Source organism: Pristis pectinata, chromosome 31 (genome assembly GCF_009764475.1).
Source record: "Pristis pectinata isolate sPriPec2 chromosome 31, sPriPec2.1.pri, whole genome shotgun sequence".
NCBI classification, from domain to species: Eukaryota; Metazoa; Chordata; class Chondrichthyes; order Rhinopristiformes; family Pristidae; genus Pristis; species Pristis pectinata.
The window spans coordinates 12,912,062-12,930,377 of NC_067435.1; the positions used below are offsets into that span (position 1 = coordinate 12,912,062).

The 18,316-nt window shown below is 40.1% G+C and overlaps 1 protein-coding gene across 1 annotated transcript; it reads left to right on the top strand.

The window, feature by feature from the left end:
* The first annotated feature begins 1,697 nt into the window (after positions 1-1,697).
* spc24 (SPC24 component of NDC80 kinetochore complex) lies at positions 1,698-11,472 on the top strand. The gene is made up of 6 exons (XM_052041868.1): positions 1,698-1,860; positions 2,166-2,344; positions 2,988-3,132; positions 6,059-6,163; positions 6,708-6,784; positions 9,282-11,472. Exons 2-6 carry the CDS (start codon positions 2,182-2,184, stop codon positions 9,386-9,388), a joined length of 597 nt encoding a protein of 198 aa, XP_051897828.1. The 5' UTR covers positions 1,698-1,860; positions 2,166-2,181; the 3' UTR covers positions 9,389-11,472.
* Positions 11,473-18,316: the final 6,844 nt, after the last annotated feature.

Genomic DNA, 18,316 nt, shown 5'->3' on the forward strand with positions numbered 1-18,316 from the left:
TCCCTATCACCCCCCTGCCCTTATTCCACTCCTTCCCCCCTCCCTTCCATACTGGCTTCTCCCCTCTATATTTCCAGTCCTGATCGACTGTCCATTTCCCTCCAGCATTTTGTGGGTTGCTGCAAATCTCCAGCGTCTGCAGCCTCTTGTGTCGCCATATAAATGCAAGTCCCCTCACCTGGATCCACCTATCACCCCCCTCCCCATCACCCCCCTCCCCTATCTCCCTATCACCCCCTCCCTTCCCTATCTCCCTATCACCCCCTCCCTATCTCCCTACCACCCCCTCCCTATCTCCCTATCACCCCCTCCCTATCTCCCTATCACCCCCTCCCTATCTCCCTATCACCCTATCACCCCCTCCCTATCTCCCTATCACCCCCTCCCCTCCCTATCTCCCTATCACACCCTCCCCTCCCTATCTCCCTATCACCCCCCTCCCCTCCCTATCACCCCCCTCCCCTCCCTATCACCCCCCTCCCCTCCCTATCTCCCTATCACCCCCCTCCCCTCCCTATCTCCCTATCACCCCCCTCCCCTCCCTATCTCCCTATCACCCCCCTCCCCATCTCCCTATCACCCCCCTCCCCTCCCTATCTCCCTATCACCCCTCCCCTACCTCCCTATCACCCCCTCCCCTACCTCCCTATCACCCCCTCCCCTACCTCCCTATCACCCCCTCCCTTCCCTACCTATCACCCCTCCCTTCCCTACCTCCCTATCACCCCTCCCTTCCCTATCACCCCCCTCCCTTCCCTATCACCCCTCCCCTATCACCCCCCTCCCCTCCCTTCCACCCCCCTCGTCTCCCCTCCCTTCCCCCACCCCCCTCCCCTCCCTTCCACCCCCCTCCCCTCCACCCCCCTCCCCTCCCTTCCCTATCACCCCCCTCCCCTCCCTTCCCTATCACCCCCCTCCCCTCCCTTCCCTATCACCCCCCTCCCCTCCCTTCCCTATCACCCCCCTCCCCTCCCCTCCCTTCCCTATCACCCCCCTCCCCTCCCTTCCCTATCACCCCCCTCCCCTCCCTTCCCTATCACCCCCCCTCCCCTCCCTTCCCTATCACCCCCCTCCCCTCCCTTCCCTATCACCCCCCTCCCCTCCCTATCACCCCCTCCCCTCCCTTCCCTATCACCCCCCTCCCTTCCCTTCCCTATCACCCCCCTCCCTTCCCTATCACCCCCCTCCCCTCCCTTCCCTATCACCCCCCTCCCCTCCCTTCCCTATCACCCCCCTCCCCTCCCTTCCCTATCACCCCCCTCCCCTCCCCTCCCTTCCCTATCACCCCCCTCCCTTCCCTCCCTATCCCTTCCCTCCCTTCCCTTCCCTTCCCTTCCCTATCACCCCCCTGCCCTTATTCCACTCCTTCCCCCCTCCCTTCCATACTGGCTTCTCCCCTCTATATTTCCAGTCCTGATCGACTGTCCATTTCCCTCCAGCATTTTGTGGGTTGCTGCAGATCTCCAGCGTCTGCAGCCTCTTGTGTCGCCATATAAATGCAAGTTATTGTTGCAGTTTTTATTTTAGCTGTCTATTATATTTGCCATAGAATGAGACCGTGTCCTTTTTGTTAATAGCAACTAGGAATGGATCGAGCAGTTAATGAATATCTAAAATAGGAAAATGGAAAATAATCTTAAAAGTCCGACTTGCTTCAGATGCGGCAGTTGAGTAGTCAGGCCGGCGGGGTCTTCCTGAAAAAGACGTTGGGCGCGAAGCGTTTGAATGTTTTTGAGTGAACGGACGGCGCGCGGGAGGCGGGAAACCCCGGCGGCGGCGGCGTGAGGGAGCGGGGCTGCAGAACGCACGGCGGGGGCGTCGATCGGAAAAGAACTCGTGAATTAACTTTGTCACTAGCCGGTCAGTTTAAAAAAAATAAAATATCGGCCGCCTTATTTCTGCCCCGACTTCCCCTCACTCACTCACTCACCCGGTGTCAGCTCTCTTCCCACCGCAACCTCGGGGAGGAGTCAGCCCCCTTCCCTTCCCTTCCCTTCGCATCCCTCCCATGTATGAAGGACTGGAGATGTGGGAAAATGGGAATATTGAAACTCGTGGTATGTCATGGAAGGCCAGCAGCAACGGACTATAGAGTCGTCGTTACTGCCAATACGTTAATGAATCTCAGAACAAAAAAAACCGATTTGGGTGCCTTCTCTCCTCAGGTTGTGTACTGAAAATATGGAGGCGCAGATCCAGGAGTTTAAGCTATTGGCAGATGAACTGATGATTATCCTTTCTGGTTGTCATGGGGAGGTGCTTCTGCAGAATGCCATGAATCATAAGGCAAAAATGGTGAATATCTACCTGGAAGTGGAAAACTGTGTGAAGCAGCAGTTGAGAGGTAAGACTTCTGAATAAATTATATAAAATCCCATTTGTAAGCTTGGTCTTGAAAGTTTGAAAACATACTACATTCTGTTTTCTTTTTACTACCTCAATGTATTTGCGTATGGTATGATCTGCCTGGATGGCACGCAAACAAAGTTTTTCACTGTATCTCAGAACATGTGACAATAAACTAATACCACACCATACCAAAATAGCAAGAATATGAAACTGGATCTTCTGAAGGTTTGATTTTATGCAGCAGACTTGCTGACTTTGAAACTGTCATTTCTTAATTCCTTTATTGTTCTGAAGGTCAAACTTGAGCGTGCATTGTTCATAACTTCATTGGGAAAAAATTTAATTGGAAGTATGTGAATTAATTATTCTCACACTTATTATATTTGTTTTAACCTCATTTGTCAATTTTTGCTATAATGCCTATGGAACTCCAATTCCAAGCAATCCACCATATGTTCATTGTAAGAAGTGAGTGATCTGTTTCTTTTAATTATTATTAACTTTGTAAATCAATTCCTACTGCATTAAAATGTTAATGGAAGGGACAACGTTTGTACTATAGTTTCAAAAAGTTTCTGGAAATGGTTGTGGTTTATTCAAGAAGTTTGAGATTAAAGTCCACGTTTTGGTAATTTCAGAGGTCCAGCAATCACAGGAGCGTGTGGCACAGAAGGTTATAGAGGTGGGAGAAGAAAGAGAAAAAAGTTTATTGGAGTTACAGAAGATTAAAGAAAAGTGGAAAGAGACTCAACAACGGAATTCTAAGAATGAAGCGGAACTTAAATATCCTTTACTGCTACATTGAGCTTACGATATAAAGACTTTAGTACCTTCCCTGGCTCTGAAAACAGTGATGCTCAGTAGCTTGCAAATTCCTGTCTTTTTCTAGCTCTTGGTTGGAGATTAACTTCCAGTACACGTAATGCTTCAGTAATAAAACAGCAAACTGGAAATACTCAACATTGACATCCTCTTTGGAGAGAGATGATTTTTCTTTCTAACTTCGGTTCAAAGGGCTAAAGTTTCAAACCAGTGCATCTCCACAGATTAAGCATAGCCAGCTGAGCATTGGTAGCATCATCTTTTATTTTGAATTTCCAGAATTTGGTAGAATTTGCTTTGTTTTGAATATCTTCATGTGACCTTTGAAGTATTTCCTGCCACGTTATCCTGCTGAAAACATAAAGATGTTAAATGAGGATGCAATCATATGGGTGGTTGTGTATTAACGAGGCTAACAATAATTATGGGGGACTTTAATCTACACAGACCTGGCAAAGCAAATGAGCAGTTAATAGTATGGAGAATGAATTCAAAATAGATGATTTGTGTACAAGTATGTTGAGAAACCAACTAAGGAATTGGCTATTTTAGATCTAACTATGTATAGTGAAAGAGGATTGAAGTGGTAGATAAAGTTCCTGTGGTTTTTCTTTGTATTCATTTTTGAAATTTTGGTCATTGCTGGTATGACCTGCATTTATTGCCCATCTGTTATATAACTTTTACTAAAATTGAATGTGATTTAGCTTAATTTGATACTAGGGTCTTAAATCCAGATAAAGCTAACAATTACAAGGGAATAAAGTGAGAGTTGGCTGTGATAGATTGGGAAACTGCATTATAATGCAGCAAACAAGCACTGTCTAACATTTCCAAATTAATACATAGTGTACAAGTAGTACACATCTCTTTGAGGTAAAGAAAACTGTCAGGAATAGTGAATCAAGGGAAAAAAGTTCGTAATGTTGCCAAAAAAGCAGCAAGTTTGAGGATTGTGAAAAATTTCAGAATTCGGGAGACAGATCAAAAAATTGACATGGAAGTGGAAAGTAGAATATGAGAGTAGGCTAGTGAGAAACCCAAAAACAGAAAACTTATAGATGTGTAGCAAGGAAAAGATCAACTAAACTTAATGTGAGTTTCTTACAAATGTGCAGGAGAGATTAGACTGGGAATAATGAAAAAAAAACAAAGGAATTTAAACATAGTTTGTCTGTCTTCACAGAAAAGTTTGTGGAAATGGTGGAAAACTACAGGACAACACTGAGCGAGGAGCTCAAAGAAATTGGCATTAGAAAAAGATGCTAGCAGTGGGGAAATTTGTGACTGGAAATCCTCAGCGCCTTATTCATCCTAGGATTTTTAAAGGGGTTGCTATGGAGATGATGGATGCACTGATGGTCATCTTCCAAAATTCCATAGATTCTTGAACAGTTCCTACAATTTGACATGTATAATCCCACAATTTAAGAATGTAGCGACAGCAGAAACTGGGGACGACAGAGATCCAGTAGTCTGAATGTAGTAAGGAAAATTATTAAGAGTTAACAAGGCATAATAAAGAATAAATAGTCAACATGGAAATCATATTTATTGGAGTTTTTTGAGACTAACCTAGCAGAATAGATAAAGATGAATCAATTGATGAGATCTATTTGAACTTTCAAAAGACCTTTGAGGTGCTGCAGTAGATGATTAAAGAGTGTACATTATAAATAGACGAGTCATTTTTGGGTTGGAAAGTTGTAACTAGTGGGGTGCAGAATGTATCAGTGCTGAGGCCAACTGTTCACAATTCATATCAATGATTTTAACTGAAGGAATCAAATGTAATGTATTCAGGTTTGTGGTACAAAGCTCGGTAGAATTCTCAGCTTATAAAGGATGTTAAATGACGAGAGGTTGAAAGGCATTGGTGTTTGGAGGGATCTGGGTGTCCCTTGTACAGGAATCAATGGAAGTTAATATGCAAAAGTAGCAAGTAATTAAGGTGAATGGTATGTTGGCCTGTTTGCAAGAGGATTTAGATATGTGCACAGACATCTTGCTTCAATCGTATAGAATTGGTGAGACTGCATCTGGGATATTGCGTGGTCTCATCTCCCAAATTTCCTTGGCTTGGGTCTCTGGATGTCAGATCACAGTCTTGATGTAAAGGCTGTACCATTTGGAACAGAAGTGAAGGCTGATGAACGTTTGGAATTTTCTGCCTTAGAGGGCTGTGGAGGCTGCTTTGTGGCCATTCACCTAACAGAAATTCACCCTAGAATTAACAAATTACTACCCAAAAATTTGAGATATGGAATAAAATTTGTTCTCACTGAATTTATGTGGGGGTTTCAAAAACAGTAAGTACAAATTTTTTTCCAACTTGTGTTTCTAGGTAAACAACTCTCCCCTCCTACCCTCTTTTATTCTCTTCTCCTCCCAATCCCTCTGTAATTCGGGGGTCACATGTATGTAGGGTTAGTATGTGAAAGTGGTATGGAATTGAAACATCAGCCACAATCTTACTGAATGGCATGAGGTGCAGAACACCTGATCCAAGTTGTGATGTTGCCCTTTGTTAACATTGTTTAGATTTGAATATGAAAGTGATCATGGAATCACAGGAGGAATCTATTTGGACGTTGTGCCCTTGCTGGCTGAAAAAGCACATTGGCTGAGCTAGTTGTCCGTGATGAGTTTAGTAAAACATTATCCAAAAGACAGATTAAATTATACTACTATGTTGAGTAAATCAGTGCTCTTCAAATATAATTCACAACTGCTTCAGAGATTTTGATCCAATGAGCATGATGTAAATGCAACTCTTGTTTCGTTTGCATCTTTGTGAATCATTAAGTGAATCCAGTTCCCATAAAATGAGAGCAATTTTACAATAACTAATTGTATCCTATTATTTTCCTTAATATATAAAAGTCACATTGTTACAGAAAGAGCTGGAGGAACTTGAGATGTCTGGAAAGGAAATAGCTAAAATGGAAGAGGAAGTGGATGAAGATACAACAGTGATTATTCCATCTACTAAGTAAGTTTTAAAATATTCAAAGTAGTGACAATTACTTAAAATATCTATGTGTATTTTCACTAAATTTTGTATTATTACTGTGATGGAGTGATCTCAGGATATTTAAATGACATGGAAGAAGATGAACCAGCTACTGCTCCACAGCAAAGATAAATAATTCATGATAGCCTGACTATCCAGCTGAAGGTTTGGGATCTATCGTAATGGGTGGTGGTTATAGATTGCAGAAGAAATGTGCAGTAATTAACTGGTCCACTTAAAATGAACACCTCATCTCCAGATGCACTAACAACCTGCTGACTTCAGGCAGTGAGCATTCTGTACTAATCATAGCCATTTTTTGTATAAACAAGGTAGTTAAAGATTATTTTCCAAACAATTAAGAAATTTCAAGGTAAACTTGTTTCTCTAACCTATATATTGATGAAATGTCTTTCCCGGTTTTCTATGCCACAAATATGACGCTGTGTCAAATTGGAGTCTTGTTGGTGATCAGCAATGTGTTTTTGATGGAGTGCTTATATTTAAATATTGGATTTTGTAGGTACTTGGCTCACATCTTCCACAAGGTCACTAAGATCATTTGGGACTACGACTGTGATCCTTCCCTTGTAAGAGGCAGTATCCTTTCATGTGTGACTACAAAGATGATTTTTGTCGAGGAAAATTGATAAAGGCTATGCTTAGGTGAGGGGTAAATTGAGTAGTAGTACCATCGATTTAAAAAAAATTTCCAGAGTGAAAGGTCTGAAGAGCTTCAAGGAGAAAAATGAGTTGGAATAGAAAATGGCATTGAGTCTTGCAGTCAACAAATTCTTCAGCCTATAATATAGCTCCATCCACTTGCTTCGACTTCTTATTCCCATCATTAGCACACACTATTGATCTCAGATTTAAAATTTTTAAAGGAATAGATGGGAGATTGAGCCACACAAAAAGAGCTTGGAAGTTAAAAATGGTTAGAGTTATATCCTTCTTGTCCCAGATAGCTCCCTTACCCACCAACCCACCCTCATCCATACAATTAATTCCTTTAAGAAAAGATCCTAAAAATATGACTTCCATGTTCTTCTCACATTGAGAAAACCTAAAAGATTTCTTCATGGTCAGTCACTTGGTTCATTTATAGTTTTCAATAAGTTTCCCATAGCAAAATAGACTAGCAAGTCTACATTTTTTCACTTCACTGAATATGGGGATTTAATTTGAATTAGGGTCAGAAAGGGCAGGGAAGAAAGCTAGTGAAAAATTGGCATGGGTGCCTGAACAAATTGGGCAGACTGGCTACCTTTCATGCTGCAAACTGATTTGGTTCTAATTAAGTTGATCAGTGGAATTGCAATTCAATCATTTTGAAAGACCACTTGCTCCACTAAACTCCATAAATATGTTAGGATTCATGTGTTACCCTGCATGAGAACTGGTTGTAATCTAAGGCAAATTAAAGTAGATTGTTAAAAGTTGAGAGTAATGAGAAGTGGAAAGAAATTTCAGGCACCCCAAAATTAACAGAAACAGGTGAGATATTGACCTAGCGTTTAAAGTAATTTTATTTATGAATAGCACAAACTCTGAAGTTGATGCATACAAGTAAGGTGCAGGAGCAGGCCACTTGTATCCTTTAATCTGCTTCATTATTTAACAAGATGGATGATCTGATTATAATCTCTCCATATTTATGTGTGGCCTGGTAACCATTGACTCCACTTCTTATCAAGAATCTATCTACTGCTGCCTTTAACTAATCGAGGACTCTGCTTCCAATGCCCTTTGATACTGAGACTTGCGACCCTGGGAGAGAGAGTGTCAGCTCATCTGTTTTAAGAGTAATCCCTTATTTTTTAAACAATGACCCCTGGTTCTAGATTTCTCCAACAGGGAAACACTTTTTTTTTCTCATCCACCCTGTCAAGACCCCTAAGGATCTTTGTTTCAATCAAATTGCCTCTCATCCTGCTAAACTTCAGAAGGTACAAGTCTAGTCTGTCCAACCTTTCCTTGTAAAACAACCTGCCCACTTCAAATATCATTACAGTAAATCCCATTGTTGAATGTTCTAGATGCCATAGAAAGCAACAGTACTTGGCAAAGAGAAAAGAATCAAGCTGTTTGATTTGGGGGTGAGTGAGATGGATGAGATTAAAACTATAATGGCAATTGTGGTTTAGACCAATATTTTTAAAATGTTTGCTGCATTTGATAGACCAGATACTAAAATTGATACCATAAAGTTTGACTAGAGCTGTCATTTAATCTCAATGAACAGTTACAATTAATACAAAATGAAATTAATGCTGCATTAATTGTCCCTGATGGTGTTCATGGGCTGCTTGTCCTGACAGCAGCAGGAGACTCCTTGCTTCTAAGTGGTATAAAAATTGGTATCTTAAGTAAAGCCTCTGTGTGGTCCTAAACTTATCGATGTTGCATAACTAATTCCTTTAACTTGCTGGAATGAGAATCGGATTTTTATGCTGTTTTGCAAAACTGTACTTGCGCAAATACGAAGGTTCGTCCTCAACAGCCCTGTGGTCGACAGGGGATCTATTGTAACTAAAATGAGTTCTACACAGAAATTGAGATAAAGATTTTGTTTTCTCAGTGTTCTCACCTAAAATTAACGATTAGGCTTGACACTGCAACCTACTCAAAGACCAGGGTGCTACAGCATGATAACTGGGCAATTGAGTTTTTTGAGAGAGTGCATGGTGGTCATGAGAGGGAAAAATAGTGGTATTGTATTTAGGAGGGGATTTGGTATTTCGTGACTTAACAGTGTAATTAAAACTGGGATTGACTATTCAATTTAATTGCTTAAAAGCCCTGAAGTTGGTTGAAAGTTTTATATTTTAATATTGTGTCCACTTGGGCTTTTAAGTTTAATTTCTCTTCTGAAATTCTGGTCAAATTTGGGAATTATGCACCATTCCTCCAAACATACCAATTGATCAGGCTGCCTTTATAAAAATTGATTAAATTCTTTTTGGACAAAACATGCCAGTAGCTTTTTTGTATTTTAAGTAGGTGTTTTTTCATCAATTTTATCTATTCAAATGATGGAAAGTAGAATGTATATTGGGATTGAGAATGCAATAATTTCCTTAACTGTATTTCTCAGTTCACTTTGGAGCAGGTTTAGCGCAGCCCATTAACATTGATTCTACTAAGCACTCTGACAATTTCATCTGCGATTACCTGTGGAGCCTGGTGAGCACGGATTGGTAAATTATTTTCTGGGCGTGAACCTTTTAATGAACTACACATTTTAAGTAGCTGCTTTGAGTGAAATCTTTCTGATCATGTGGCTTTGATCTTGGAAAATCTTTTTTTCCCCTTGGAGTTGGCGAGTTGCATCAACAGGTTATTTTGGATGTGGCATTTTATAATTTATGCACTAATGCCATACAAGATAGTTGGAAGAAGAGCACAAGAAGATCGGCATGATTTAAACCATTTTTTTTATTGTACAGCAAAGTAACTTGGACAATGTTTTCCCTAATGGAGTGGTAGTAATTGAAAATTCTCTCATCCTCAAACTTGCAGGAATAAACCTGTCTACTACCACTCTCCATCAGAGTGCTAGAATGTTGTAAAATAGTATTAAATGCTGTGTATATATGTAAACTTTATCAAAAATGTTGAAGTGATTTGGTCCTGTTGCTTTGGCTGAGGTAAACTCAAACTCCAGTGCAACCAGCATTTGAATCCCATACTCTTGTTATGGATGAAACTTGTCCATATTTGTTTAAATAACTAACTCTGTAGTAAGGTAGTACAAGAGCGGCACAAACCGAAAACGCTCGTTCTGTATTCCTTAAAGATGCTAATTACCTGGCTTCCTTATGCATGTCTTATCTCTGCAAGTTTCTGTAAAGGCTGGCATAAGTGAAAATATTGTGACTGTGGCAAATGAAAGAATATCTCTCCCTTTTGAAATGCAGAATATTAAAAGAACAGAAAGCCTTTACGTAAAATATGTTTGGTTTCAGCAAGTGCACTGAGTTATTGCAACCTGGGTTTATAATTGGGTCCATTGCACTTTTTATACAATACAGTATCACAAAGTTTGGTTGCAAGTGTATATCTTCTAAGCTGTATTTTGTGCTTTTTGCTAAAATTCTGTTCTAATAAAATCTTCTGGTGTGGGAATAATATTTTGCTTTGGATTTGTAAATTGTGTATTTAAATGTGTTTTGCAAAGGAGTTGCAATCTGTTTTTGGATAGTATCTGAAATTCTGGTTGTGTTAAATTATTAATCTGCTGTCTCTTGCTGTTTGGACTCTGTTTAGGCAACTGTAACTTCAAGAGGATCTGGAGGAGCATAAGTGAGCCTTCTGAAGGATTTTAGACAAAATAACTTTTTGAAACTTTAGCTACAAAGATAGCAGACATATGTTTCTTTATAAAATAGTGAGCTCTTGTGCATATAGATGAATTCAGGATGACTCATTTGACAGACTGATACTTATTGGCAGCTAGGTTAAGGTGGAATCTGATTTATCTTGCTGAAGAGATCTGGGGCAGGGATAAAGTCAAATTCAGGTCTTGACTGAAAGCAATGATCAAATCTACTGCAGTGTGTAATCCATGGTTAAGTGTGTGCTGAGTGCCTATGAATCCCAGTTGCTGAAGGAAATAAGCCCTGAAAATCTATAACATCTGAAAACTGCTGGTTTTAAAGCTTGAGGATTTTTTGAGCATAAGATTGCAAATTGTCTTTTGGTAGTGCATTAGTGAGAAACTCATTCAGACTACTGTGATTTGATTAACTGACCACATTAATAATCTGTGAATAATAACAAAGTGATCTGTGATTGTGGCTTTGTGAGGAGTGGGTGGCTGATTTGCGCTGCTCCGAATTTGTCTATTCCTCTCTTTCGATTAGAATTAGTATTGCAAAGATTGTTACACTGAGAATCCACTTTTTAAACCATTTTCAGTGGTTTTCAGCTAACCAATCACCTATAAAGAAAAGCTGAAGCTAACCATCTCAAGCAGAGTACATCATTTCCTTTAATCTCCAAATGAGCTCTGCACCATAATTTTACACGGGTATCTGCAATTTGTTGCCTATTTACCTTCAGGTACTTCCACCTCACTGCAGCCTGATGTCGGTCCATTGGTCAGTGAATAAATGATGGCTTTCAACATCTTTTGAGAAAAGTGTGTCTGTGATATCCTACTGAATAAATTATACATATATGACAGTCAACTTTGACAGTTTATTTGCGTGATGCCGCTTGAAGCAATCAGCGTCTGATCCTCTAGTAAATGTTTCAGTGCAAGTGAAGATGATACGATGTTCCCAACAGCAGAAGTCCTGGAAGAAACTGTTAAATGGCAAGAAAATATATTTTCCTGCTTTGTTCCTTTAGGTTGGTAATACAGTAAATTGGTGTATGTTGTTAAATCATCCCTAATTTCAACAATTGAGTGGATGAATGGGACACAGAAGTGGGGGGGGGGGGGGGGGGGGGGAGAGAAATCCTTTGTTGACTCGGACAAGAGTGATACAAATATATCAGAGGTTTGAATGTTTGTCACGTCATATAATAGCTAAGGAAGGTAAGTAAAATGGTAAGTACATGAATTTATAATGTGCATTATTTTTTCTCCCAAGTATGCTCACAAATGCCAGTCACATCATGGCAGTGTTGTATGTAGTACAATTGCTGCAGAAATACCTGCTATTCTTCATCAGATGTGGTACATATAACAATCAAAGTATTTCATTAATTGTAAAGCATCTTAGGATGAACAGAGCTCCTAACAAGCTGCATAAATACAAGGCTTCCTTTGGAGTTCTTGCATTCAATCATTTTGGATATGTATTTTTTTTCCATTATTGGTGTAATAACATTTGACTCTATCAGGCTCTCAGTAGTACTACCATTAAGTGGGTAATCAAGCAGACTGCTGGTTTTCTCCATAAGTTGCATTTACTAGTTTTATTGTCTAGTTTTACCTAACCTATGAAAAGAGGAAAGTCAACATGTTTTCCTTATTGTTAATAGTTTTTGTTAAAAATTAAAAGTTAATAATCAGGACATTAACTTCAGAGTTTCTCCTTAACGTTTACAGATCCTGAGCCAGTTGCAGCACTTGCTAAATTGACCTGGATGCTCAGTAATCCATTGTGGAAGTGTCTATAGTTCAAACTGAAACTAGAATCTCAACCTCTACCAATAAGAAACCCTTTTGGTGTATTCCAAGAACACTGAAAAACTGGTTCATGGGAAGTACAAAGATAAGGAAGTACACAGCTAAACGTTCCAGGCTGTTTGGCTAACCCTTTGCAACCTTGGATTTGAATTATACAAATATAGTTATGAATACACCTGTTGAGGTGGAACCAAGTGAACCGTTAGCAGCATGTTAGCTAAAATCCCAGGAGTACAACAGGTGATGCCACTTTGTGGATGTGGGTTACTCCCTCAGTTCTCTCTGAATGATAATAATTGAAAATAGTGAGGATGTGGGCCTCCAAATACCAGTGAGGGTTCGACTGAATGGACAAGTGCAGTGTAACCCTCAGGGAACATATCTATATCAGTGACTGGTTAAATGGCAGTAATATTGAAATCCAAGGATAGCTTGCCTTTGATACTCCACTTCAGAAAGAGAATATTCTGTATTTGGGAAGAAAAAGCAAGAAAAAATTTATTTACACTTTTATTCACTTTTCAGCATGTGTATGTCACTGGCAAGTTGTTACCAGCTGCATCTCTGACATTGAAACAACCATACTCTATTCATTGTTTTCAGGATGATAACATTCAGTCTATTACCTCAAAACTTCTAACTGCATAAAATATGTTGTTAATAACAGCAGCTCCCACATGTTGATATTGGAGCTATGAACTTGTAAATATGTCCCCCTTCTTAAATCTATTAAGGGAATCTGAGATATTAAATGAGGTGAAAGTGAGAGAAGTTTTGTTGTAACATAATTTACAGTAAATTGAAGAATAGAAAGCCTGTCATTCCCTCTCCTAGCTTTTAAGTCTTTGTAAGCTGCTGTACTTAATTCTGTGTCCTTAGTTTTTTTTTGTGTCACTAACTTAAGTACCTGTCCAACTACTTTTAAAATGTATGGAATTGGCTCCAGTTCTGAAGCAATATGGTAGACTTTCAATTGGCTTAAGAATTGTCATAAGAAGCCATTCCCTTGTATCAAAAGTTGCTATGTTGAAATACAATAAAAGTAACAGGATCAGAATCAGGTTTATTATCACTGACGTGTTGTGAAATTTGTTATTTTGCAGCAGCAGTAAAGGGCAAGACATAAAAATTACTCTAAGTTACCAAAAAAAAATACAATAATGCAAAAGAGGAATAACGAGTTAGGGTTCATGGACTGTTCAGAAATTTGATGGTGGAGGGGAAGGAGCTGTTCCTGAAATATTGAGTGAGAGTCTTCAGGCTCCTGTACCTCCTTCCTGATGATAGTAATGAGAAGAGGGCATGTCCTGAATGATGAATGCCGCCACCTTGAGGCACTGTCTCTTGAAGATATCTTAAATGGTGGGGAGGGTTGTGCCTGTGATAGAGCTGGCTGAGTCAACAACCCTCTGCAACCTCTTTCGATCCTGCACATTGGAGCCTCCATACCAGGCAGTGATGCAACCAGTCAGAATGCTCTCCATTGTACATCTATAGAAATCTGTGAGAGTCTTTGTGACATACCAAATCTCAAATTCCTAATGAAGTGTAGCCACCGGTGTGCTGCCTTCGTGATTGCTTCAATATGTCAGACCCAGGATAGATCCTCTGAGATGTTGGTGCCCAGGAATTTAAAGCTGTTCACCCTTTCCACCACTGACTCCTCAATGAGGACTGGTGTGAGTTCTCCTGACTTCCCTTTTCTGAAGTCCACAATTCCTTGGTCTTGCTGAGGTTGAGTGCGGGATGAACGTTGAACAAACCAACCAATGTAAGCTTCTGATTTTGGGTAATATCTCAGTCAAACCTGCATTCTTTTCTTCACTGATGTCTTGAAAATGGTGTCTAACTTGAGACATTGATTTACTTCTATCATAATCCTAATTTTAGGAATGTGCCTGATTGACCTGATCCTTGCCGGTTTACCTACAGACATATCTGTTTCTGAAAATATTGGTAGGATTGACTACAGGGTATTCATGTGGAGATGGTCCCTTCACACCAAGGACAGCTTCCATTGTGATTTGTGCTTTTCTGCTAAAGGGATAGATTCAAAATGCATCTAGTAGCTCAAAAGTGGGCATCCACAGGTTCCTGTAGGCTATTAGCAGTATCAGAATTTTGCTATCTCTGTTCAGCTCAAAGTAGCCTGATTGGATTTACACTATCAATAACCCTAAATATTTACTTCCTTTACTGGTTTATTGGCTGATGGATTGTACAAACTATAAAATGCATTTGTGGTTACTTGTCTAGCTTTTCATGAAACCACCTTCTAATTATGCAGTCACTTTAATACAATGAAGAACATGGGCAGTAGGTGCATGGGAACTTCACCTACAGTTTCCTCCCCAAGTTGTGCCTGTCTTGATTGGAAAAACTGCAGCATTTCCTTCATTGTCGCTGGGTCATTGTCATCTTGGAACTTGCTACCTAACAATACTGTAAGAGTAACCTCAAAGCAAATAGTGGAAATCCGAAATAAATAATTTCAGAAAAGTCATGTCTTCTGAAATATTCTCAATCCTGCAACCAATTACTCATTTCAGTAAAATTATTGGCCTTTTTCTTTAATTTCTCTTGTTAGGCACAGCTGGGTCTCTTTCCCCTGTTGGATTTTGTGTCAAAGGGATGCATGTTGAAAGTTTTGCATTTGGTTAGTCTTTGCTTGTTTACTGTCATACCTTTTTTTTTAATATAGTTTACCAATCATAGACAACTTGCACATTGCACCTTCATAGTTTCCCTTTGTTTACATTTAAGATTCTTTCAGATTGACCTACTTCACTTTTAAAATACTATTCTCTTACAGCCTGATCATTCTTGCCTAAAGGTCCCTTAAGTACTGAATTAATTAATTAGTCAAAGTTGAGTTTATTGTCATATGCACAAGTACATGTATGCACAGGTACATCACATTTGCAGCAATATCACAGGCACATACCATCATATAAGCAGCATTCACAAGAAAAAAAACTAACATAATTTTTGCAAGAAAACAATTAGAATTTTTAAAAAAGTCCATTTTAGTGCAAAGTGATTAAAGTAGTCATAGTGTTGCTAAACTTTAGTGATTAGAGTTGTGCTGATTGGTTCAAGAATCGAATTGTTGAAGGGAAATAACTTATGGGACTTCAGGCTTCTGTACCTCCTGTCCAATGGTAGCTGTGAGAAGATGGCATGGCCCGGATGGTGTGGATCTTTGATGATGGATGTTGCCGCCTTGAGGCAGCACCTCCTGTAGATACTACCGCTGGTGGGGAAGATGTGCCTGTGATGCATTGGGCAGAATCCACTACTCTCTGCAGCTTCTTCTGTTCTTGTGTATTTGAATTGCCCTACCAGACAATCAGGACACTTTGTAGAAGTTTGTTTGGTGACAAGCAGAACGTCCTAAGAAAGTTAAAGGCACTAGATGTGCTTTCCTTGTGATTGCATCTATGTGCAGGGCCCAGGACAGATCATTCCATTATGTAAACACTCAGGAATTTAAAGCTGCTGTCTCTCTTCACTGCTGATTTTCTCCCCCCTTCCCCCCCTCCCCCATGTAGATTGGTGCACGTTCACCCTCCTTCCCCTTCCTGAAGTCAACAATCAGCTCTCGAGTTTCACTGACCTTGAATAAGAGGCTGCTGTTGTGGCACCACTCAACCAGTTGTACTGTCTTGTCTCCAGTAAGCTGACTCATCACCACCTGTGATTCGTTGCCTTAAGGTGCTCCTGTGTTGATAGTCAGCAAGGAGGGGGTGTTATCAATCCTCACTGAGACCTGACAACGAGGAAGTAGAGTATCCAGTTGCAGAGGGGTGTACAGATGCCCAAGTCTTGAAGTGTGATGAGCTTGGATGGTATGATTGTGTTGAATGCTGAGCTGTGGTTGATGAACAGCAGCCTGATGTATGAGTTGCTGTTGTCTAGGTGGTCCAGAGCAGTCCTTATTGCCCTGTACTATATCTAAGATGGCCTATTTCCTTGTTGGTTCTTCAAGTTAATGATCTAGAAAACTACCTCTTATCCATTATATGCATGAACACAAATAAATGAATATTTTAAACCAGGTTTCCCAGCCCTTTACTCCTGTATGCTTTGTCCCTTCCTGGCAGATTCTGGTTACCATTACCCACTTTGTTACTGTGACCTGTCACCTTGCTCTTTTTCTTTATTTTTCAAGTCAAGTTAGACCTTTCCCAACAGAACAGCTCTGGTGCCAGCTTTGGGGAAAGACAGTGCCCCCTGAAAAGAAGCCCATTTCTCTCAAGCAGTCTTTGAGATATGCATTCAACTCTCTCCTTGGCTGTATTGCTATTTTTTTTAATATGGCTCAGGCAATAAACCAGAGATTAATGTTGTGGTTCTGTGTTTTAATTTTGACCCAGCTGTTTATTTTAGATGAATCTTTATCTTATCTAGGTCATGATTATCACGTGGACTGTAGGAATTGGTCCTCCCACTCCCAAGTTCCTCCTCAGCATGAGAGATGTCCTTAATTCTTAAATCAGGCAAGTGACAGTCTTTCAGGCTTGCACTTGAGGCCACACAGAATAGTATCTATCCCCTATGTTATACAGTACCTTGTATTACATCCTCTTTCACTTCCCCAATTTAAATGGCACCTGCAGCACTGTGGTGTGGTCAGTATTCTCATTAAAACTGCCATCATTCATAGACAATTGGCCGTGCAAGAGCTGAGGATCATCCAGTGCTACCTTTTGGATCCCTATACCTAGCTCACTTATAGTCACACGGTTTTGTCCCTATTGATTGACCAGTTCTGTAGTAATTAGTCTAAGTAGTGTGACTGCCTCTTGGAACAAAGTGTCCAGGAAACTTCCCTTCTGTCATTCATTGCGGTGTCCAAATCTTGGACTCCAGCTCACTAAGTCTGAGCCGAAATTCCTTACACTGTAGATGTAGTCTAGACACAGATGTCACAATGATTTCCGTCAGCTTTGCCATCAGTTCCATCAGCAACTGCAACACATAACATGCTCTGTCAAATAAACAGAAAATGCTGGAAACATCTAGCAGGTTAGGAACCATATGTGGAAAGAGAAACAATTAAAGTTTCAGGTTGAAGACTCAGAAGTTGCATTGTCATGCCTGTCTTAATTTGGTATTCATTTGATCTGGTAGCACATTGTCCTCATGTCTGGAAAAGTGAAGCCTTTTTCAACAGCTTCCTCTTCCCCAGTTAAATATAAAGTTGTACTATTGCCCTTGTATTACTGAAGTCCTTAGTTCAGTAAAGTCTACACCCCTTAGACACTGCACACTGTGCCTTAGTAGAATCTATGGGTTTATTCCTTAGTCCTACAGGTTCTGAGTCACCTGGCCTCTGTTAACTACTTCTAGTTGGTTATCTAATTATCTACTTGTTCACCACTGCAAATGAAAAGTATGAAGTTAAGCAAATCTAGTGGTTAAACTAAATTGGACAAATGCATTCTAAAAGTGGTTATCTATTTTGTAGTCACTGTAATCATTGCATTACCATGCTAAAACATCCCATGCGTTAGCAGAACCCACAGACTTGAACTCTATAAGCTGTAGTCCAGTTAGGAAACTATAGGCCAGTTGGCCTGACATCTATCAATGGGAAATACTTGAATTAATCATTAAGTAAGTAGTAAAAAATCTTTATAAACAAAAATCAAGGAATCAATGTGATTATATGAAAAGGAAATTGTGTTTGACAAATTTATTAGAATCCTTTGAGGATGAAATGAGCAGAGTTGATAAAGCGGAAAGGGTAGATGTCATCTATTTGGATTTCCAAAAGGAACTTGGTAAGGTGACAAAAGCTTACAACATAATGGAAAATCTCATGGCATGGAGATAATATATCAGCACATAGACGATTAGCCAACCAGAAGGAAAACAAAGAGCAAGAAAAAGGATCATTTTCAGGCTGGCAAGCAGTAACTAATAAGGTGCTGTGAAACAGTGGTAAGGCCTCAACTACTTCTAATCTATATTAATGATTTAGATGA